The 16,597-nt window shown below is 46.0% G+C and overlaps 3 protein-coding genes across 4 annotated transcripts; 2 read left to right on the top strand and 1 right to left on the bottom strand.

The window, feature by feature from the left end:
- Positions 1-1,624: 1,624 nt before the first annotated feature.
- LOC6610196 (rhythmically expressed gene 2 protein) lies at positions 1,625-3,046 on the top strand. Its single transcript, XM_002034768.2, has 3 exons — positions 1,625-1,864; positions 1,922-2,010; positions 2,474-3,046. The coding sequence occupies exons 1-3, from the start codon at positions 1,707-1,709 to the stop codon at positions 3,007-3,009; spliced, it is 783 nt and encodes a 260-aa protein (XP_002034804.1). The 5' UTR covers positions 1,625-1,706; the 3' UTR covers positions 3,010-3,046.
- A 1,198-nt stretch (positions 3,047-4,244) lies between these two features.
- LOC6610195 (SEC14-like protein 2) lies at positions 4,245-9,370 on the top strand. 2 transcript variants are annotated; one of them, XM_032717452.1, is made up of 7 exons: positions 4,245-4,435; positions 4,614-4,876; positions 7,568-7,637; positions 7,699-7,742; positions 7,806-7,923; positions 7,984-8,778; positions 8,840-9,370. In XM_032717452.1, the coding sequence occupies exons 2-7, from the start codon at positions 4,823-4,825 to the stop codon at positions 8,980-8,982; spliced, it is 1,224 nt and encodes a 407-aa protein (XP_032573343.1). In that variant the 5' UTR covers positions 4,245-4,435; positions 4,614-4,822; the 3' UTR covers positions 8,983-9,370. The 2 variants fall into 2 exon arrangements, with proteins under 2 accessions (XP_032573343.1, XP_002034803.1); XM_002034767.2 differs by having other exon boundaries at positions 4,245-4,876.
- Positions 9,207-15,217, bottom strand: LOC6610194 (mediator of RNA polymerase II transcription subunit 14). The gene is made up of 9 exons (XM_002034766.2): positions 14,942-15,217; positions 14,776-14,870; positions 14,146-14,711; positions 13,592-14,083; positions 13,156-13,523; positions 12,863-13,097; positions 12,169-12,804; positions 11,809-12,113; positions 9,207-11,752 (listed from the first exon to the last, which is right to left on the bottom strand). The coding sequence occupies exons 1-9, from the start codon at positions 15,017-15,019 to the stop codon at positions 9,848-9,850; spliced, it is 4,680 nt and encodes a 1,559-aa protein (XP_002034802.1). The 5' UTR covers positions 15,020-15,217; the 3' UTR covers positions 9,207-9,847.
- Between the last annotated feature and the right edge of the window lie 1,380 nt (positions 15,218-16,597).

The raw sequence follows: 16,597 nt of genomic DNA, 5'->3' as shown, positions 1-16,597 counted from the left end.
TGCACGAGGATCGAGGGACCGGGGATCGGAGTATCCAAAGGGGGTTTCGGGGTATCTGGGGGCGGAGGAGGCGGAGGAGCTTTGGCCCCGACTTCCAAGCCAGACACATTTCGAAAAGGGCCAACACGAAATTCCAGGGGAGTCGTTGACTCGCCTTCGGTTAGTTACTTTTCTTGGGAAAGTTTTTGTTGAAAGTTGGACAGTAACTGAATTTTGCCGTTTTTGTTATTTTTTAGTTCGCTTTCTGCAACCGCCGGAGTGCCAAGTTGGGTTGCGGCGATAAGGTGGCGTAGAGCAGAGCAAACAAGCTTTGTAGGTGGTAATCAGCGGAGTTGCACCTCCAAAGGGTCTGCACGAGGGGACTTCGGAAAATCCCAAATACATTGGGTAATTTACATTCGATCTATGGATTTCGTATCATATTTTTAAAGTATTTGTGCAATCAGTGTAGAATTATTTGTAAATTGAATTTAATAGCATTGTCAAAGTTTCGCACAATATTTTTTTTGGGGAATTTCCCTTTCCCGACAGTTCCAGTTATGGCATTTCGTACAAAGTCCACCATTCCTAAATTCCGATCAAAAAAGGAAAAAAGAAAACAAACCGACAATTTGACAAGCGGAATGCACGGAATTTCAGGATCCCTTTCCAAAGAAATCCGACCTCAGGTCGTTAAATTCGTGTATTATTTATAGCCAAATCGAATGGAATTGGCCAATGACAACGCAGACAGGGTGCTCCCAAAATAATTTGTGGAATGCTGATACTTCTTTATAATTAAGTTACTTTTATCAGCGATTGAATCACTTGAGGAAAGCCAATTCTTATTCAACGATAACCGATGTGGTTGTTAATTAAGGAAATTCAAATTAAAAATAGTTTTAGTTGGACCTGCAGCAACTGAATTTTTAAAATATTTTGAGTTTGTAGAAATCGTATTTGAATATACCGCCAACTTTGTGTGCCGTGGCGCCATCTGCTTGGAAATAATATAACTACAGCTTTAACAGAGCTCTGTACTTAGCAGAAAACGTAAGCCGAGACTCCCACCCACTGGACCGCCAGGTGGCGCATTCGCATTGAACGAAATTTTGTTATTTGTTTACTTAGCAGAAAACGTAAGCCGAGACTCCTACCCACTGGACCGCCAGGTGGCGCATTCGCATTGAACGAAATTTTGTTATTTGTTTATTTGAAATTTTAAGCTGAAATGCCATATAATTAAACGTTTTTGAGGTTTTTCAGTTACATTAAGAAGAAAGTGCGCTGTTTACAGAGAGAAAAAATGAAAAGGCAAAGAAAGTGATAGGAAAAATGTTCTTATGTCGCTTAACACTATTTGCTTTGGCGGGTAATCAGTGCAGATTGCAGATCGATACTAATTTGACAACACGAAACCAGAGATAACCGCAGCACTCGCTAAAGATAAAGTGCCATTTTAATCCGGCTCGGCACACACAAACATATGTATGGATGTTTCGATGCTCCGAGGTCCGATTCAATTCGATTCGATTCCATACGAAGCCCTCGGAATCGGAATCTGGGGGCAGCAGCTGCTGGTGATAACGAGGCGGATCGGCTTTCGTACAAAACAATAACAGAATGCCCCCAGCTCACGTAGTACGCCGGCTGATTTCAGTCGCCAACGTTCGAAGAGAGTCGAAAGTCAAGAGTTCTCGAGCGGCATTTCAGAGATTCCAGGCAAGATGCGCAGCCTCAGCCGCTTTCGCCTCATAACCTTCGATGTGACCAACACTCTGCTCCAATTCCGAACCACTCCCGGCAAGCAGTACGGCGAGATTGGAGCCCTGTTCGGAGCGCGATGCGACAACAACGAGCTGGCCAAGAACTTCAAGGCCAACTGGTAGGAGGCACAGACATTATGTGGTGTATGCTCCAACTCAACTGTCCGTCCTTTCAGGTACAAGATGAACCGCGATTATCCCAACTTTGGGCGCGACACGAATCCCCAGATGGAGTGGCAGCAATGGTGGCGTAAACTGATAGCAGGTGAGTGCCCGGAAAGTGTTTGTCTGCTCGGTGATAAACATTCCGGCTTGTTCCAAAGTGCATTTGGCGCAACGGCTACTAAAAGTGCTTAGTATCCGCAACTTCCCACGAGAAATATTGCTAGGAATACCGCTTAGTAGGTAGCAAAAGCAAATCTGATCATGACACAAATATTTTTATGATCAAATATAGAGAACAAAACTTCCTAACAAAGCGACATATCTATTTGAAAACATTATATTAGGCACATTAGCAAAAAGTTAAAGACGTCAACAACGATTGCGCTCGAAAGATTAGAGATTAATGAAGACTTCTCTTCTAATGCTTAGATCACACAAGCGTACCTGCTAATTTCTTGTTAATTAAAAAAGTTATAAACTCTATTTCACAACACCCAAGTAGTTTTGAGTTGATCATCCATAGATACATAAACACTAACTAAAATCTGACTCTCTTTCCGCAGGAACTTTTTCGGAGAGTGGAGCGGCCATTCCCGACGAGAAGCTGCACAACTTCTCCAACCACCTAATTGAGCTCTACAAAACCTCCATTTGCTGGCAGCCATGCAACGGCAGCGTGGAACTCCTGCAGCAGCTTCGCAAGGACTTGAAGCCGGAGAAGTGCAAGCTGGGTGTGATAGCCAACTTCGATCCTCGGCTGCAGACTCTGCTGCAAAACACCAAGCTGGATCAGTACCTGGACTTCGCAATTAACTCGTACGAGGTGAAGGCCGAGAAGCCCGACCCGCAAATCTTTCAAAAGGCAATGGAAAAGTCGGGTCTGGAGAACCTCAAGCCTGAGGAGTGCCTTCACATTGGTGATGGTCCCACCACTGACTATCTGGCCGCCAAGGAACTGGGCTGGCACTCGGCGCTGGTGCACGAGAAGAGCTACGCATATCTGGTCAAGAAATACGGCGAGGACATCGATCGAGATCATGTCTTTCCCAGTCTGTACGACTTTCACAAGAAGATCTCCGACGGCGCAGTTGTCTGGTGATTGATTGTGCACACATTAAATTAGTAACACCAATCCAGTACGCGTCTTTTGCTTGGAATGGGTTCAGGGCGAAGAATTTTAAAATGGACTATGTATAGTATAGTGCAAAAATACCATATACTAATACCACTAATACATGAATACCATAAACTATTATTGCCGTTAATAGTATACACCTTTTAGAAAGTATATTTTAGGATTTTAAACCAGCCTTTTTCACCTATCGAGCGCCAGACCAATGAAATTCACCACGCACAAATTTATCTCAGACAACAACCAGGAATCTATCGACCGACAAAATACGGAATTTATTAATGTGCCGAACAAAGTAAGACAGCAAAGACTTGCACCAGTTCTGTAAACCTAATATTGTTTATCAAAAAATACTAATATTGAAAAAACAATTGAACCATGAACATGTTTTAAAAATATATTTTTGTAGGCTCTCTTTGTCCTAAGTGTCACAAACACCTAAGAATGACTGTTTTTGGCAGCTGATTGACTCTACTAACTTTCTGTGTCAGTTTCCAGCTTATTTGCGAAAAAAAAATTTTTTGTCAATTTTTGCATTTTTAATAAGGGGTAACGTCATGATTTTTTTTTTTTAAATCGAAAAAATTGAAAAGTTCCGGATTTAAACGCCAATATAATGAGCAAAGGGGAATTTAAATAAGAGTCGAAAAACGCAATACATTCCGTATTTGGTCCAATATTTTCAATGCTGGAAACAAATTACTGTTATTTTTAGATGGAAATGAGTTTAAAGTGGTAAACAAACCCGTAAATAAATAAAAAAATAAATAACAAAATGCGTTCAATGGGGTCCAAGGCACTTGGCTTTCCTATCTTATCCTGCCAAACATATGTTTATATTTGGCGTGCAAAAAATATCGTTATCAGCTGAAAAGTGCTTCAGTTGATTGGTAAGTGGCACAATTGGATCAGGTGAATTCATAATTCTAGTATAAGCAAAGCTAGGTAATGTTCCATAGAAGACAAAGAATAACTAGGGAGAGATTATAACTTTTTTATTAAGTAAATTGATCATTCCCATACCTACTTCTCTTTTGAACTTATTAAACACAGACGCAGGTAGACCGGGTGCCCCGTAGTTGAGACGTCCGCTGTTCAAATGTTCTCTGGCTTAAAGAGTGGATTCTCTTGGCTGGCAGTCTCTCTGTTTTCTCTCCGTTCGTTTCATCCACTTTTAAGTGGCGCATTGGAATCGTTGGCGTCAGTAGCTCGCCACCCTCGGAACGGAACGGATCGGAAACTCGCGAAAAGCGGCAAAGATATACTATATCTCACCTCGCCGCTTTATCATTAGCAAAAGCAAAACATTCTGGACGCGAACACAGCTGTATACGGATTTAAGTTAGTTTGTTTAACCATTTGCGTGCGACACTCGCCTTGGGGCAAGTTTGAGGTATTTTCCAAGTTGGCATTATTGTAATTAGCCTGTCCGTAGAGACTACGAATCGAGAGGAACAAAAATAAAACGCAGAATAATTGCGCTGGAAATAATGTGCGCGGCTAAAAGCGCTAACGTAACGGCTAAATAATAGTAGAAAGTTTTTATTGTTATCTCTTCTTCTGAGCCGCAGCTGCCAAAAACCGAACAACCATAGCAAGAGGTTTGAAATTTTGCGTGTGAACAGAAAGAAAAGAAATCCGCATTCGGCCCCATATCATCGACTTAATGTGATTGTGTGTGCCCGGCTTACAAAATTGGCAACGTTCAGACGCCGCTCGGTCAATATCTCGGCCAAATATCTAAGATACGCCATAGTCAAAATACAAACAAATCCAAAAGATGTCAGGTCCACTGCCCGAAATCAGCGAAGAGCAGCGCGCCATATTGGAGAAGGTAAGAATTTCTCTTGAGTCGTTTAGGGGGAAATACTCGGTATTTGCTGGGGGATTCTTGCCAGGGTGAGCATGCAGATAAAGCTCCATAACAAGCCAATGTTTACCCACTTTATAGCAATCGTTTTTGCCCAGGGATTTATTACGAGAATATAGTGGAGAAGTTAACAAAATAAATTATATTCTTGTAAACTTCAGAAATTTATACAATTCTTCTCAATGGTTTCTTAATGGTTTAGAGAAAATTGGTTAGGCTTAACCCTTCCGAACCAACTATTGAGCCTTTTATAATACTTTCAATGATTGATAGGTTATCTATCATGCATTTATTAAAAAGTAGTAAAAGCTGACGTGTTCGCAACAGATATTATGTTATGTTATATTGCTTTGATAACTTTATCAACTTTTTTATTCAATGTTATGCGTGCAACAAAGTGGCTCTATGAATTTCCCAATGATAGAGTATTTCTATGGAGTATTCTAGATAAACTAAAACAGAACAGTTATCGTGCAGTCAGCGAAGCATATTGATGGCTGCTTATGGAAATGAGCAATTGCTCGCTTGACTTCCTTCTTTAAATGTTAGCAATTTTGACCAGACTCTAAACCACGGTTTTTGAACTGCGGCAAGAGCAGCTGCCGAAGCAGAATGAACTGCAACATATTCAGTATACGGTATATGTATTCTCTGTCCATAGCTGTAGTCGCGGAAATAATGGGGGGCTACTCAAAAACATCGAAAGATTAATGTTCCTGTAAGAGGAAAACCCAGATGACTGGGCGTACAAAACACACTCCCATCATATGAAGCAAGTGGGAAATAAAACTTAGTAAAACCCTCGAAACGCCTCCTAACTTCGCCACTGATGCATGTTTCTGCAGTTGCGCATTGTTGACGACTCGCGAGTTCTTGGCCGGCACACTGAAAACCGCTTGCGAAACCAAAACTCAGCTGAAGTCGAATGGTGACACACAAACCGAACAGTTCAATGAAAATATGCAAATAAATAAACTACACATAAAACGGGCAGCTGAGGCGTTGTCAGCAGTACCCAAATAAGCAGAATGCATTATAAGTGATTGTTTGTAATAAGAGGAATAAATCTGGACGCTTGCAAGTAAATAAACAATAAATAAAATGGGCAATTAAGCGGAATCCGTCATAATGGGCGGATTAAGAGCGACCCCTGCCCTTTTTTAATTGCGCGCGGGATGCTAAGTGCGACTGTCATTTCATAGCACAATGACTGCGATTAGCAGTATGAATACTCATGAGGTGGTTAATGATAAACGCGACCCAGTCGTTAAGCGAAGAGCATTGATCCAGAACGAAATCACCCAGGGATCGACCCTTAGACCCGTACAGATCTACTGTAAAAATTTAGCAGAATTTGCATAAATCACAAAAAACAACAGGTTTCAGCGCAGGTGTCTTGAAATTGCCTAAACTCCGAACAAACGAAGAGAAACTTGGCAGTCTTCTGAATTTCAGGTGGAATGCAAAACGACTGCAACATTGGGTAGCGTTAAATGGTATGGCAAGCACTATTTGAGCGGCAGTCTAAAATATAAGCTGACTACGCCAAATGTAGACTCAATTTCGAGTGGCTCAATGGGTATTAACCTTTCTGTCTGTCTCGAAAACGCAGTCAAAGTCAGACCACGAAGTCAAAGAACAACAAAGCAAGTGGCCAAAAACCCAGTTTACGGCCGATGAAACGAGGAAGTACACAGCCAAAGCCAACAGAACTCGGCGCTAATGACATCCAAAGTCGGGTATTAGCCACAGCTTGGTCTTTAGCCAAGTTTGCAGCCAAGCAGCGAAAAGCGAAAACGGAAAAAACTAAATAAATGAAGCGGTTAGCGGGGAGACGGCCTCGTTATTGAATTCCAAGTGGTTTTGGCCTGAGCCGAGTGACTCAGCAGTTGGCAAACAACCTAGACGCGAGTCAATTAAATGATTGAAATGGTGCTAAATATGCACTTGATCGAATGCAAATTGAAGTACGTGATGTTTGCCCGACAAATAAGTTAGTAAAAGGCATCAAGGGTGTTGTTGGCTGATAAAGCTAATGCTACCGATTAAATGAACTTTTGCTATCAGCCTCTGTGCGAATCCGCTTTCGTTAACAACACCCGAATTTGGCAGTCGGGACAAGGTCAATACAAATTAACAACAATTAAGGCAACAAAGGCCAATATGCAGTCTACCAGACCCAATAAACGTTATCGTTTGGAGATAGGAAATTTATCCGCTCAGCTTTTCAAAAATGCTGTCAAGCCGTCCCCTTTCTCGGCCTTCAGTAAATAAATCATTTAAACAAATTGGATTACATATCAGATTGAAAATAACAGATTTTTAAGCTGGGGTGAACCGAAAGCAGATTGCTACATCTATACACATGTTATATATACACATGAGGGCAAAATAAATACAATAGCACTATCGCTTGCATCTTGACGAGCTTGCAGTTATTTCAGATATTTTATAAAAGTTAGCACAGATTTTACACATTTTAAACTTGACTTGCGATTTTTTAAAGTGAAAGTTTCTTTACGATATATTTGAGGCTTACAAAATATATCACCACACTATATGAATCATAAATATTGTGTTCAAGTATAATGATTCATATACAAAATTGTAAATTATTATCTGCCATTGATGACAACACATTTATTGTACTTACAGTTTCGCAAGCAAATGGACGATGCTTTGGTTGGAACCCACGACGATTACTTCTTGGTCCGCTGGCTGAGAGGTGAGTTACTACTCAATATAAAACAGGTGCGTAAACTATATTTCCTTTTGCTCTAAAACAGCTCGGAAATGGAATCTGGATGCAGCGGAGAAAATGCTGAGAGCTGTAAGTAAAATAATTATTACAATAAATGGCTATAACAAATTAGACTGTATTATCACCTTCCAGAGTTTGAAAACACGCGCCATGTGGAATGTGGACAACATCGAGAAGTGGGATCCACCGAAAGCACTGCAGGAGTATCTGCCCTACGGGCTCATGGGCTACGACTACGAAGGATCGCCGGGTTGGTTGCGACTGCCCTGCACAAAGCCACCAAACTAAGCAATTGCATTTCTCTTTTCAGTGCTGGTCTGCCCCTTCGCCAACTTCGACATGTGGGGCATGATGCACTGTGTCACGCGGTTTGAGTTCCAAAAGTACCTGGTCCTGCTGCTCGAGCGCTTTATGAAGATCGCCTACGATCAGAGCCAAAAGCATGGATGGCGGGCCCGCCAGCTGGTCGTACTTTTCGACATGCAGGACGTGAACCTAAAGCAGTACGCCTGGCGACCAGCTGCCGAATGTGTGATCTCTACGGTGAAGCAATACGAGGCCAACTTCCCGGAGCTCCTCAAGATGTGCTACATCATCAACGCGCCCAAGCTCTTCTCGGTGGCGTTCAATATTGTGAAGAAATTCCTGGACGAGAACACCACCAGCAAGATCGTAATCTACAAATCCGGAGTGGACCGCTGGCAGGAGCAGCTCTTCTCCCATGTGAACCGAAAGGCGTTTCCGAAGGCCTGGGGCGGCGAGATGGTGGACAGAAACGGAGATCCCCAGTGCAAGGCACTGATGGTCTGGGGAGGCAAGCTGCCGGAGGAGCTTTACATTGATCAGAGTAGCCAGCAGAGCGACCGAGACTTTGTGGAGGCCCAGGTTCCCAAGGGCGACAAGTTGAAGCTGCACTTTAAGGTCAACGTTGAGGAGCAGAAGATCCTCTCCTGGGAGTTCCGCACCTTTGACTACGACATCAAATTCGGCATCTACAGCGTGGACGACAAGACTGGTGAGAAGCGCAGCGAGGTGCCCCTGGGAACCGTGTACTCCAACGAGATGGATGAGATTGGTTACATCTCCACACGACCGAACACAACTTGTGAGTAAAATAAGCTTCGTTTTCGTTACCTCTATTAATGGCATGTGAAAATTATCCTCAGACACGGTGGTTTTCGACAACTCTGCAAGCTACCTGCGCAGCAAGAAGCTCCGTTACTGGGTGGACCTAATCTCTGAGGAGGAGGAGGGCATATCCGAGCTGACCACCCAGATGGACAACACTCAGATTGCGAATCAGCAGTGAACAGGAGCGATTCCCCGCGCGACCAGCAACCAAGCCAAAAACCAACGGGAGTAGATAGATTATTAGGTAGACGACAACACAAACTAACCTCGGTGCAATAGTCACAAAGCATTTTGCCAGATCTCCGCTGCCATCTGCTCCTTCGGAGTCCGCATGGCAGCACCTCTGGCGCATCTGCAATCGAACTATGTGATAGAAACAAATTAGGAAAAGGAACACAGAAGTATGACTCACACCTACATTTATAGATAATCGATAAACTTTTTATTACATACCTAGCCGCACTGTTTAGTTAACAATTTATAATCTTGGATGTGTAATTTGTTTTCATGCCCAATCTTTCAGGGAGTACAGCACAATAAAATGTATATAGCACCTGATCCCTAAATGATGTGCTTTTCTTTTCATGGGTCAGGTGGCTGCTGTCTTGCACATGCGAAATATGTTTGGTCCTTGGTCAACAGGAACACCTCAATATTGGTGAAATTGAATCTTAAGGAATACCAAAGCAGACTTTCCATGGTGCCCAGAAAGCTTAAAATTTGCCAAATACAAATTAAATGCTAACTTTAACTAAATAGTGTATCGTGGAGTGGATCGATTTCTTGGTATTAAAACAATCTACAAAATTATAGGGACAGAAAGCAAACTATGAGCAGTTTTGGCAAACTTCAAAACTGATCATGGATTACTTTTTTAGCTACGATTTTTGAGATTCCAAATCGACTCACCCCAGAGTAGAGGGTGTTCTGTGTACTCTTATCCAATAAACTCGTTAATAAGTAATCGGTCGCCGTTCCGGGTTGCCAGCTCACAGGCCTTCAGCTCACGGCTGCTGCGAGGAGGCGCGGCGCTTGCGCCTTCATCACTGCGGGCCACCGGGATTGGGGCCCATCTGCGGGTAGCCGCCGGGACCCACTGGGCCCTGCGGTCCCACTTGCTGCGGCAGTTGCTGCATGGGCATCATCGGATTCGGACTGGATCCCACTCCGACACCCACACCTACTCCGACGCCCACGCCTACGGGAGGTCCAATGGATTGGTTGGGTGGGGGCTGTGGCATCTCTGCAGCCAGCTGGAGGTTCGTCAGAAGATCCGTAATGGCTGGGAAGAGGGTACACTGATTCTGTTGCGCATTGAAATCGGCAAAGCGGCGAAGAAGAGTGCTAGCAGCGGTCATTGTGGGCGAGATCACTTGTCCTGTGCGTTCCGCCAGCTGGGTGACGTTCGTCTGAATGTCGTACACAATGGGCAGCACCAGAGAGGGGCTGTCCTTCCAGTCCTTGCCTTGTCCTATGACCGCTCCGTACGGTATCCTCGTGATTAGCAGGAAGAACAGTATCTTCATGCGACCCATAACCACGCAGGCATTGCCACTGGGCACAATGGGAACCGCCGAGGGCGGCATGCGCAAACAAATCTGAACCGTCCACTTCAGCTGGTCGCCACCAAGCTCCGGCTTCAAATCCAAACGCATGATCTGTACGAAATCCTTCAGTACCTGGGCGGGCAGGTTCAACAGCCGGCAGATGCTGTGCAGGGAATTGGGTCGGTATGGTGGAGCTGCCACTCTGGTGTCAAAGTACTGCTCTATAACCAGCAGATCGTCCTGGCTAAGCTGGAACGGCGGCGGATGCTTGTCGGGCATGGGCGGCAGCTGCGAGACTTTGAGGTGCAGCGTCTGCATGTGCATCTGATTCAGCACCACCTGGCACTGCAGTCCATCGACCTTGAAGAGCACCACTCCTGGTTCTGTGCTGTTCAGGGCGGTAAGCGTCTCCTCGCTCTGGATGTTTCTGTGCAATTGCCTTCTCATATAAACGCAACCGAGAAAACGCTCTAGAGGACTCATGTCCGGCACATTGATATCCTTGTTGGGATACGGACTGGACCGACACAGAGTCTCCAAAGCTTCATGAGTGAGGAGAGTAGGTACTGCTCCAGCCCAGGGCCGATTGAGAGTGCCCCGAGAGCCTCCTCTATCCGCTCCACCGGCTCCTCCTGCTCCACCACCGGTGCTCTTGTGCTCAGGACTCTGTCCGGGTCGTGGAGATGGGCGCGGCATGCTGGGGGATCCGGGCCAATTGTTATTCGCCGGCGACATGGCGGTGAAGGGAGAGTCCTGGTGGCTCTGCATGTAGAGCGTGTTGGGTCCAGGACTATGGACCATGTGGGGACTGGGTTGAGGATTCAGCGGAGACGAAGGCATCAAGCCACTAGGCGACGGATGCGGCATATGTGGCGCTGGCGGTGATGTCAGGTTGAAGTTGCCATGTCCCTGGGGTCCACTGCCGCCACCTGCCCCCGCACTTGGATGCGGACTGGCGGGAGTGTGTGGATTTGAACTGGAGGGCGGAGTGTGGGGGGCAGGAAAACGCAGGCCACTGTCTCTCGGCGACTGCGGTCCCCGCATTCCAGTACCCAAAAATGGTGAGGATCCACCAGCACTTACCCCCGCAACACTGCTCGGTCCACCGAAGTTGTCCTCCAGTCCCATTGGTGAAAGCGGATTGTCATCCTCGTGGGAGGCCCGGCCCCTGTAGACCGCCGACTCATCCACGTACTTGGAGAGGAAGGCTTTCAGACCCTGAATGGGCGTGAACTCTTCCACCACATTGCGCTCGAAGCGACTGCTCGCTCCATCTCGGATGGATACGAGTCTGTTGGCACGGAAACGCAACTCCAGGCAGTACACTGCCTGATAAGTCAACCTTATTAGGCACGGAGATTGTGCCAACACGCAAAACGATAGTACTGGCACCTGAGGGCGCTGGAATTAAAGAATAATGTACTGATTTTTGATGCATAGCAGCTAATGGTACTTACCGGTATCCCCAAGAAGGGCAGCACCGGCAGCTTGGCAATGGAGCTCAACGGGTTGTAGGTCTCATGCAGAATTTGGGCGATTTGGGTGATGCTATGATGCTGGTTCAAGTGTTGCGCCAGCTGGTCACGCATCATTGAGTGCCCGTTTACAGCTGACATTCCGCCGACGAACGTCAGTCGGAAGCCGTGGGATTGCACCGACCAATAGATATTGCAGCTCACCTCTTTTTTGGGTCCGTATCCGAGGAGCAGGTTCATGTAGCTGTATGACTTGACCACCAGCATGTCACACAGGGAAAGGCGTTCTAAAAAATTAAGGGAAGTTAATAAATGCTGACGAATGCACGTGTATTAACTAACTATTTTGCAGCTGCTCAGCAAAGTCGTAAACCAGTGCGTAAAGGTACACGATTTTCGACCAGTCGTTTAGCAAATCCTCAACTGTTTTGGAAAAGTCGTAGTTCGCCTGTTCATAGGTGAGGTAAACAGTCCTCCGACTGCCCTGCTCCTTCGGATGACAACTTTGCAGCGGGGTGCTGTAGAACACGAACTCCACTACCCAGATGCGGACCTGGCTGTTCTTGTTGGTCTGGGAACGAATCGATATGGAGAGAACGCGACGCATTAGGTCGTCCCACACGTGGGAGTCGATTTTCGGCAGTCCAGAGGTACCAGTTGGCTTATTTTCTCCTGACCCTGCAGGTGCTCCCTGTTGCTGCTGTTGTTGGTTTGCAAAGGTTGTTTTTCCTGGCTGTGGTAATGCCAGTATCTTTAGCACAAGTGACGTGGCATTCGCTTCCACCTGAAGTCCGCTGTGGGGAATATTGTGCTTGGACAGCGTCTGGGCTAGGTTCATGAACGGTATCTTTTCGTCACACATGGCCACCACATGAGCCAGCTCGGGAATGAAGTAGGCAGGAAATATGGTCTTTTGTTGTTTGGCAGGAGGAGCCAGCAAATCCCCATTCGACTTTCGTTTGTGCGGGGAAACCTCCGCTAAAAGATTGATTGTTTGATAATATGGCTAAGGCATTTAAAGTGTCATTGTGCTCACCGTCCACCTCAGTGCCAGGTCCATGAGTGGCCACAAAAGTATCAAACTCAATAAGGCGCATCAACTTGGTATAACACTTTGGAATGTCCGAATGCGGTTGAGCCACTATAGACACCAGCTGCATGGCCGAGTCGTCTATAACATCCAGCTCGTCCTTTTGGAAGGCCACGAAGCCCAGGTGAAAGGTGTATTCCATTTCGTTGGGCATAGTAGTCTTTTCCTTGAGTTGAACCACCTGGAAAATATCAAGGTTTTCATATTTTCACAATTACACTTACTAAATGTATAATTACCAAGACAATATTGGGATGTCTGTGCAGCTTGACATAAATCTTGTGCCTGCCCGGCTGCAAAATCTCCTGATCAGGCTGCACAAGAAATGGAAGAGTCTCGGTGGCCGTAGCCGGAAGATGTTGTAGGGTTTTGTCGCATCTCCGATGGGTGATCCAGAAGCGCAGCTCCGAAAGCAAAGCGGGCAGCTTGCTGCGATCTCCATTGAGGCAGTCCTGCATCTCCTCCGTTATCGGACAGTCCAGATGCTTGGGCACATGACAACGGAACATGCCTGTGTGGGTGTCAATGGTTATGTGAATCTGCTCGGCCCTTAGACAGGGCGAGAGTACGGGAACGGTCAAAATAGCTGGAGTTCCTTGGAGGTTGACTGTCATTGAGAGAACAGGGATTAGTTAGTCCTCGCACACACCTAGATAAGTTTTACTTTACACTCACAGTCAACATCTTTCAAAAACGCCTGAAACTCCAGCTTGAGATCGCTCAGCCTGGACACCGATCGTATGTAGACGGTATGCACAATTAGGCGCTCCATCGAAAGGTGCTCAGAGCGTACGGCCCGATCCGCCACTTCGGCAGACTCCTTGGCGCCCAGTGAGGGCACGTGGACCACTGCCAACGGACGCCCGATCTCGCTGGGATCCGATTGAACGGTGAGGCGGTAGCCCAGCTCCGACTTTAGGTCTCGCCAGTACGAGACCGTCAATTTTACGCCTGGGACGTACTCTTCCACAGTAATATTGTTGTCGTCCAGTCTTTCGTAGTTCAAACGCAAGGTCTGCGTGTACAGAACCTCCAGCTGCAGGGATTGGCAGAAGTAGTGCAGACAGTTGTAGACCTCGCTGAGAGCATTGGGATTCTCCACTAGGCGTGCCTGGATGAGCTGATGGATGTAGTTGACCTGCAGCGGATGCACCAGCGATTTTCCGTCTAGCAAAGCCAATGATTTTAGTACATTATGTAGACATATGAGAGAATTACAGATTCCTTACCTCCAGTCTCCTTGTCCTCTACGAGCACATCGATGTCCAGCAGCCGCCAGGGTACTGTGGGATTATCCCCCATTACGGTCAATGAAACGCTGAACTCGTGCTTCACCTCGAAGGTGACTCGTCCGTTGCGAATGCGAAATTCTCTCATCTGGGGCAAAAGTTTTCCTGTGACCAGACGGTGCTGGATGACTTGGTTCAGGCGGAGCAGTGTCTGTCTCTTCTCCGCCGGCGTAATTGCATCGGCCGGCACAATACGCTCGCGAATACAAGTGGGTAGACGATTATATGTGCCAGTAGTCAGAACTTCGACAGCGGCGGGTATGTGAAAGTTGGGCAATCGAGCACGAACCAAAGTTTCACGAGACATGCGCGCCAGCATGTCGGCGGTCTCCACAAAGAGCATGTTCTGCTTGTCCAGGAAGCTCATTATCTGCGACGACTTGTCCACCTTGGACACCGAGTTGCCCCATTTGACCAGCGCATTCAGCCGGGTGAACAAATGGCGGGTGCGTGCCGCATAGTTATAGATCTCTACCTTGCGTTCCATGTCCGTTTTGCGCGGTAAGCTGCAATTCGCGGTAAGCAAGCAGCAGTTATAAATATTGTATACTCGTTCAAACATTTACTTACAGTTCAGCCAGTACAGTTAGTTCATGATACGTCCGCTGGATGATGAAGTCGATCAGCACCGACATGGACATGGTGTTGATTCGGGGGCCGCCCTCCTGTGAAGCACAAGGGAATCATGGTATGGAGATGGGATAATGAGTTTGGAGTTTTTGGCAGCAACATTTACCTGGGCAGCGGGCAGGTAGCCACCTCCGCCACCGCCAACACCGGGCATTTGCTCGAGGGGCAAGGGGGTGGGCGCCATGATGTTTGCGGGTTGTTCCCTGTCTGCTCCGCGTCTTTTGCTTTGCGTTTCTTATGGTTTATGGATGGCCTTTCTAGTTGTGCATATTTCAGTGCAGTTTTGGGCCGCTTTCGTGCGTTTTCCGGTGAATTTCACGAAAATTCGGCAGCACAGCAAATTTCTATTATTGCTCGATTGGCGAACCGATAAGCGAGTCATCGATTTTGGGGAGCGTTAGTTGTACGAAAGTATCGGTGTTACCGTTTGAGTTGTCACAAGTGCGCTGTTTTTAGTATTTTTCCATTTATACATTAATACTGTATTCCAGTAATATACGTATTTTGACATATAATTTTTAAATATTCTACATGCAAATTATGTAGATAAAATATAAAATTATATTTTCACACATTCATGTATAAATTATATTGAATCATTATTTGTGTTTATTTGAAGTCTATCAGTTAAGACTTATTATTTATAAGCTGTTTAATTGATAATCTCACATTATTAATAATCTCACATTTTTAAGAGCTTTTGTTTTGCACATGTTCTCCGAAAATGTTATTTTATATTTAATATTAAATATTTATTTTTTAACTTCATCGTAGTGCCAGGTTCATAGCCAAATTCCGCTGGCACTGCCAATTATAGACAGCGGGTAAAGTTCATTGACCAAGTCAGCTTTCCATTACCATTACCACTACCACGGGCACTCGGGTGTTTTAGTTTTCCTCATGTGGCGGCTGTTAAAAATAAGGAAAACAAAAACATTTCCGCTTTTGTTTCTTTGAATTTTGACACGGTTGATGTTTGGCTGCCATTGCACATGGCACTCGGAGGCTCCCCGATCCCGATCCCCATCCCCATCCCTCTCCCAATCCGGTCCGATCTCCAATAAACAGCCACTGATTCAAGTGGCGGCACATGCCAACCCTCCGTCTCCATCCCCGCCCACCAAAAAACACATTCGTTTGGGCCTTGCAAAGTGGCAGCCACCTTCGGAATCGCTCCACTTGCTCTTGGAAAGTTCTCGCAGATGGGAGGCAGTGGGATCGGGACTCGGGATCGGTACTCGGAGTTTGAACTGCCCGCAACTATAGCTCTCCCCTAATTGGTATAAATAGAACTTTATGATCTCGCCACGGAACGGCACGATCCAAAACTTTGATTCCGCGCCCAGGAATTACTCACACTCACATATCCGGCGCGAAGGCCCTCCCTCCCCACCTTCCATCCGCATCAAGATCCATTTCCATATCCATCCGACAAAACCCTTGAGTTTACCAGGAGTTCCCGTAAACAGGATGCGGCTGGACCTGAAATGAGGTGCTGAAGATACACCGCTCCGCATAAGTTATAGCCACTCGAGCTCGGGCCAGCTCCATGGATCTGATCTCGATCCATCACAGCGATTGGGGATAATTTACTAACCCACATCATTGGGGATCATTATTTACCAAACAAAGGCGGAGCACGTCGTGTGCTTTGCGCCTTCTTTACTTCTTGTTGAATTTCGCATTACGGCGGATTTCGCTTATTTATCTGCGTAAATAACTGGACACCCTCTGGAATTTGCGGATGTGGATTCGATTCACT

The sequence above is a fragment of the Drosophila sechellia genome, chromosome 3L (assembly GCF_004382195.2).
Source record: "Drosophila sechellia strain sech25 chromosome 3L, ASM438219v1, whole genome shotgun sequence".
NCBI classification, from domain to species: domain Eukaryota; kingdom Metazoa; phylum Arthropoda; class Insecta; order Diptera; family Drosophilidae; genus Drosophila; species Drosophila sechellia.
Note: the sequence above shows the minus strand (reverse complement) of the source record. Positions and strands in the feature narration are given on the sequence as shown.

Bases quoted from the DNA above. Each gene is read 5' to 3' on its own strand.
- LOC6610196 (XM_002034768.2), top strand. From the start codon at position 1,707: ATGCGCAGCCTCAGCCGCTTTCGCCTCATAACCTTCGATGTGACCAAC. The intron at 1,865-1,921 runs GTAGGAGGCACA...CCGTCCTTTCAG, and splicing joins AAGAACTTCAAGGCCAACTG to GTACAAGATGAACCGCGATT. The intron at 2,011-2,473 runs GTGAGTGCCCGG...CTCTTTCCGCAG, and splicing joins GTGGCGTAAACTGATAGCAG to GAACTTTTTCGGAGAGTGGA.
- LOC6610195 (XM_032717452.1), top strand. From the start codon at position 4,823: ATGTCAGGTCCACTGCCCGAAATCAGCGAAGAGCAGCGCGCCATATTG. The intron at 7,743-7,805 runs GTAAGTAAAATA...ATCACCTTCCAG, and splicing joins CGGAGAAAATGCTGAGAGCT to AGTTTGAAAACACGCGCCAT. The intron at 7,924-7,983 runs GTTGGTTGCGAC...TTCTCTTTTCAG, and splicing joins CGACTACGAAGGATCGCCGG to TGCTGGTCTGCCCCTTCGCC.
- LOC6610194 (XM_002034766.2), bottom strand. From the start codon at position 15,019: ATGGCGCCCACCCCCTTGCCCCTCGAGCAAATGCCCGGTGTTGGCGGT. The intron at 13,524-13,591 runs GTGAGTGTAAAG...TCTCAATGACAG, and splicing joins GTTTTTGAAAGATGTTGACT to TCAACCTCCAAGGAACTCCA. The intron at 12,805-12,862 runs GTGAGCACAATG...TCAATCTTTTAG, and splicing joins ACCTGGCACTGAGGTGGACG to CGGAGGTTTCCCCGCACAAA.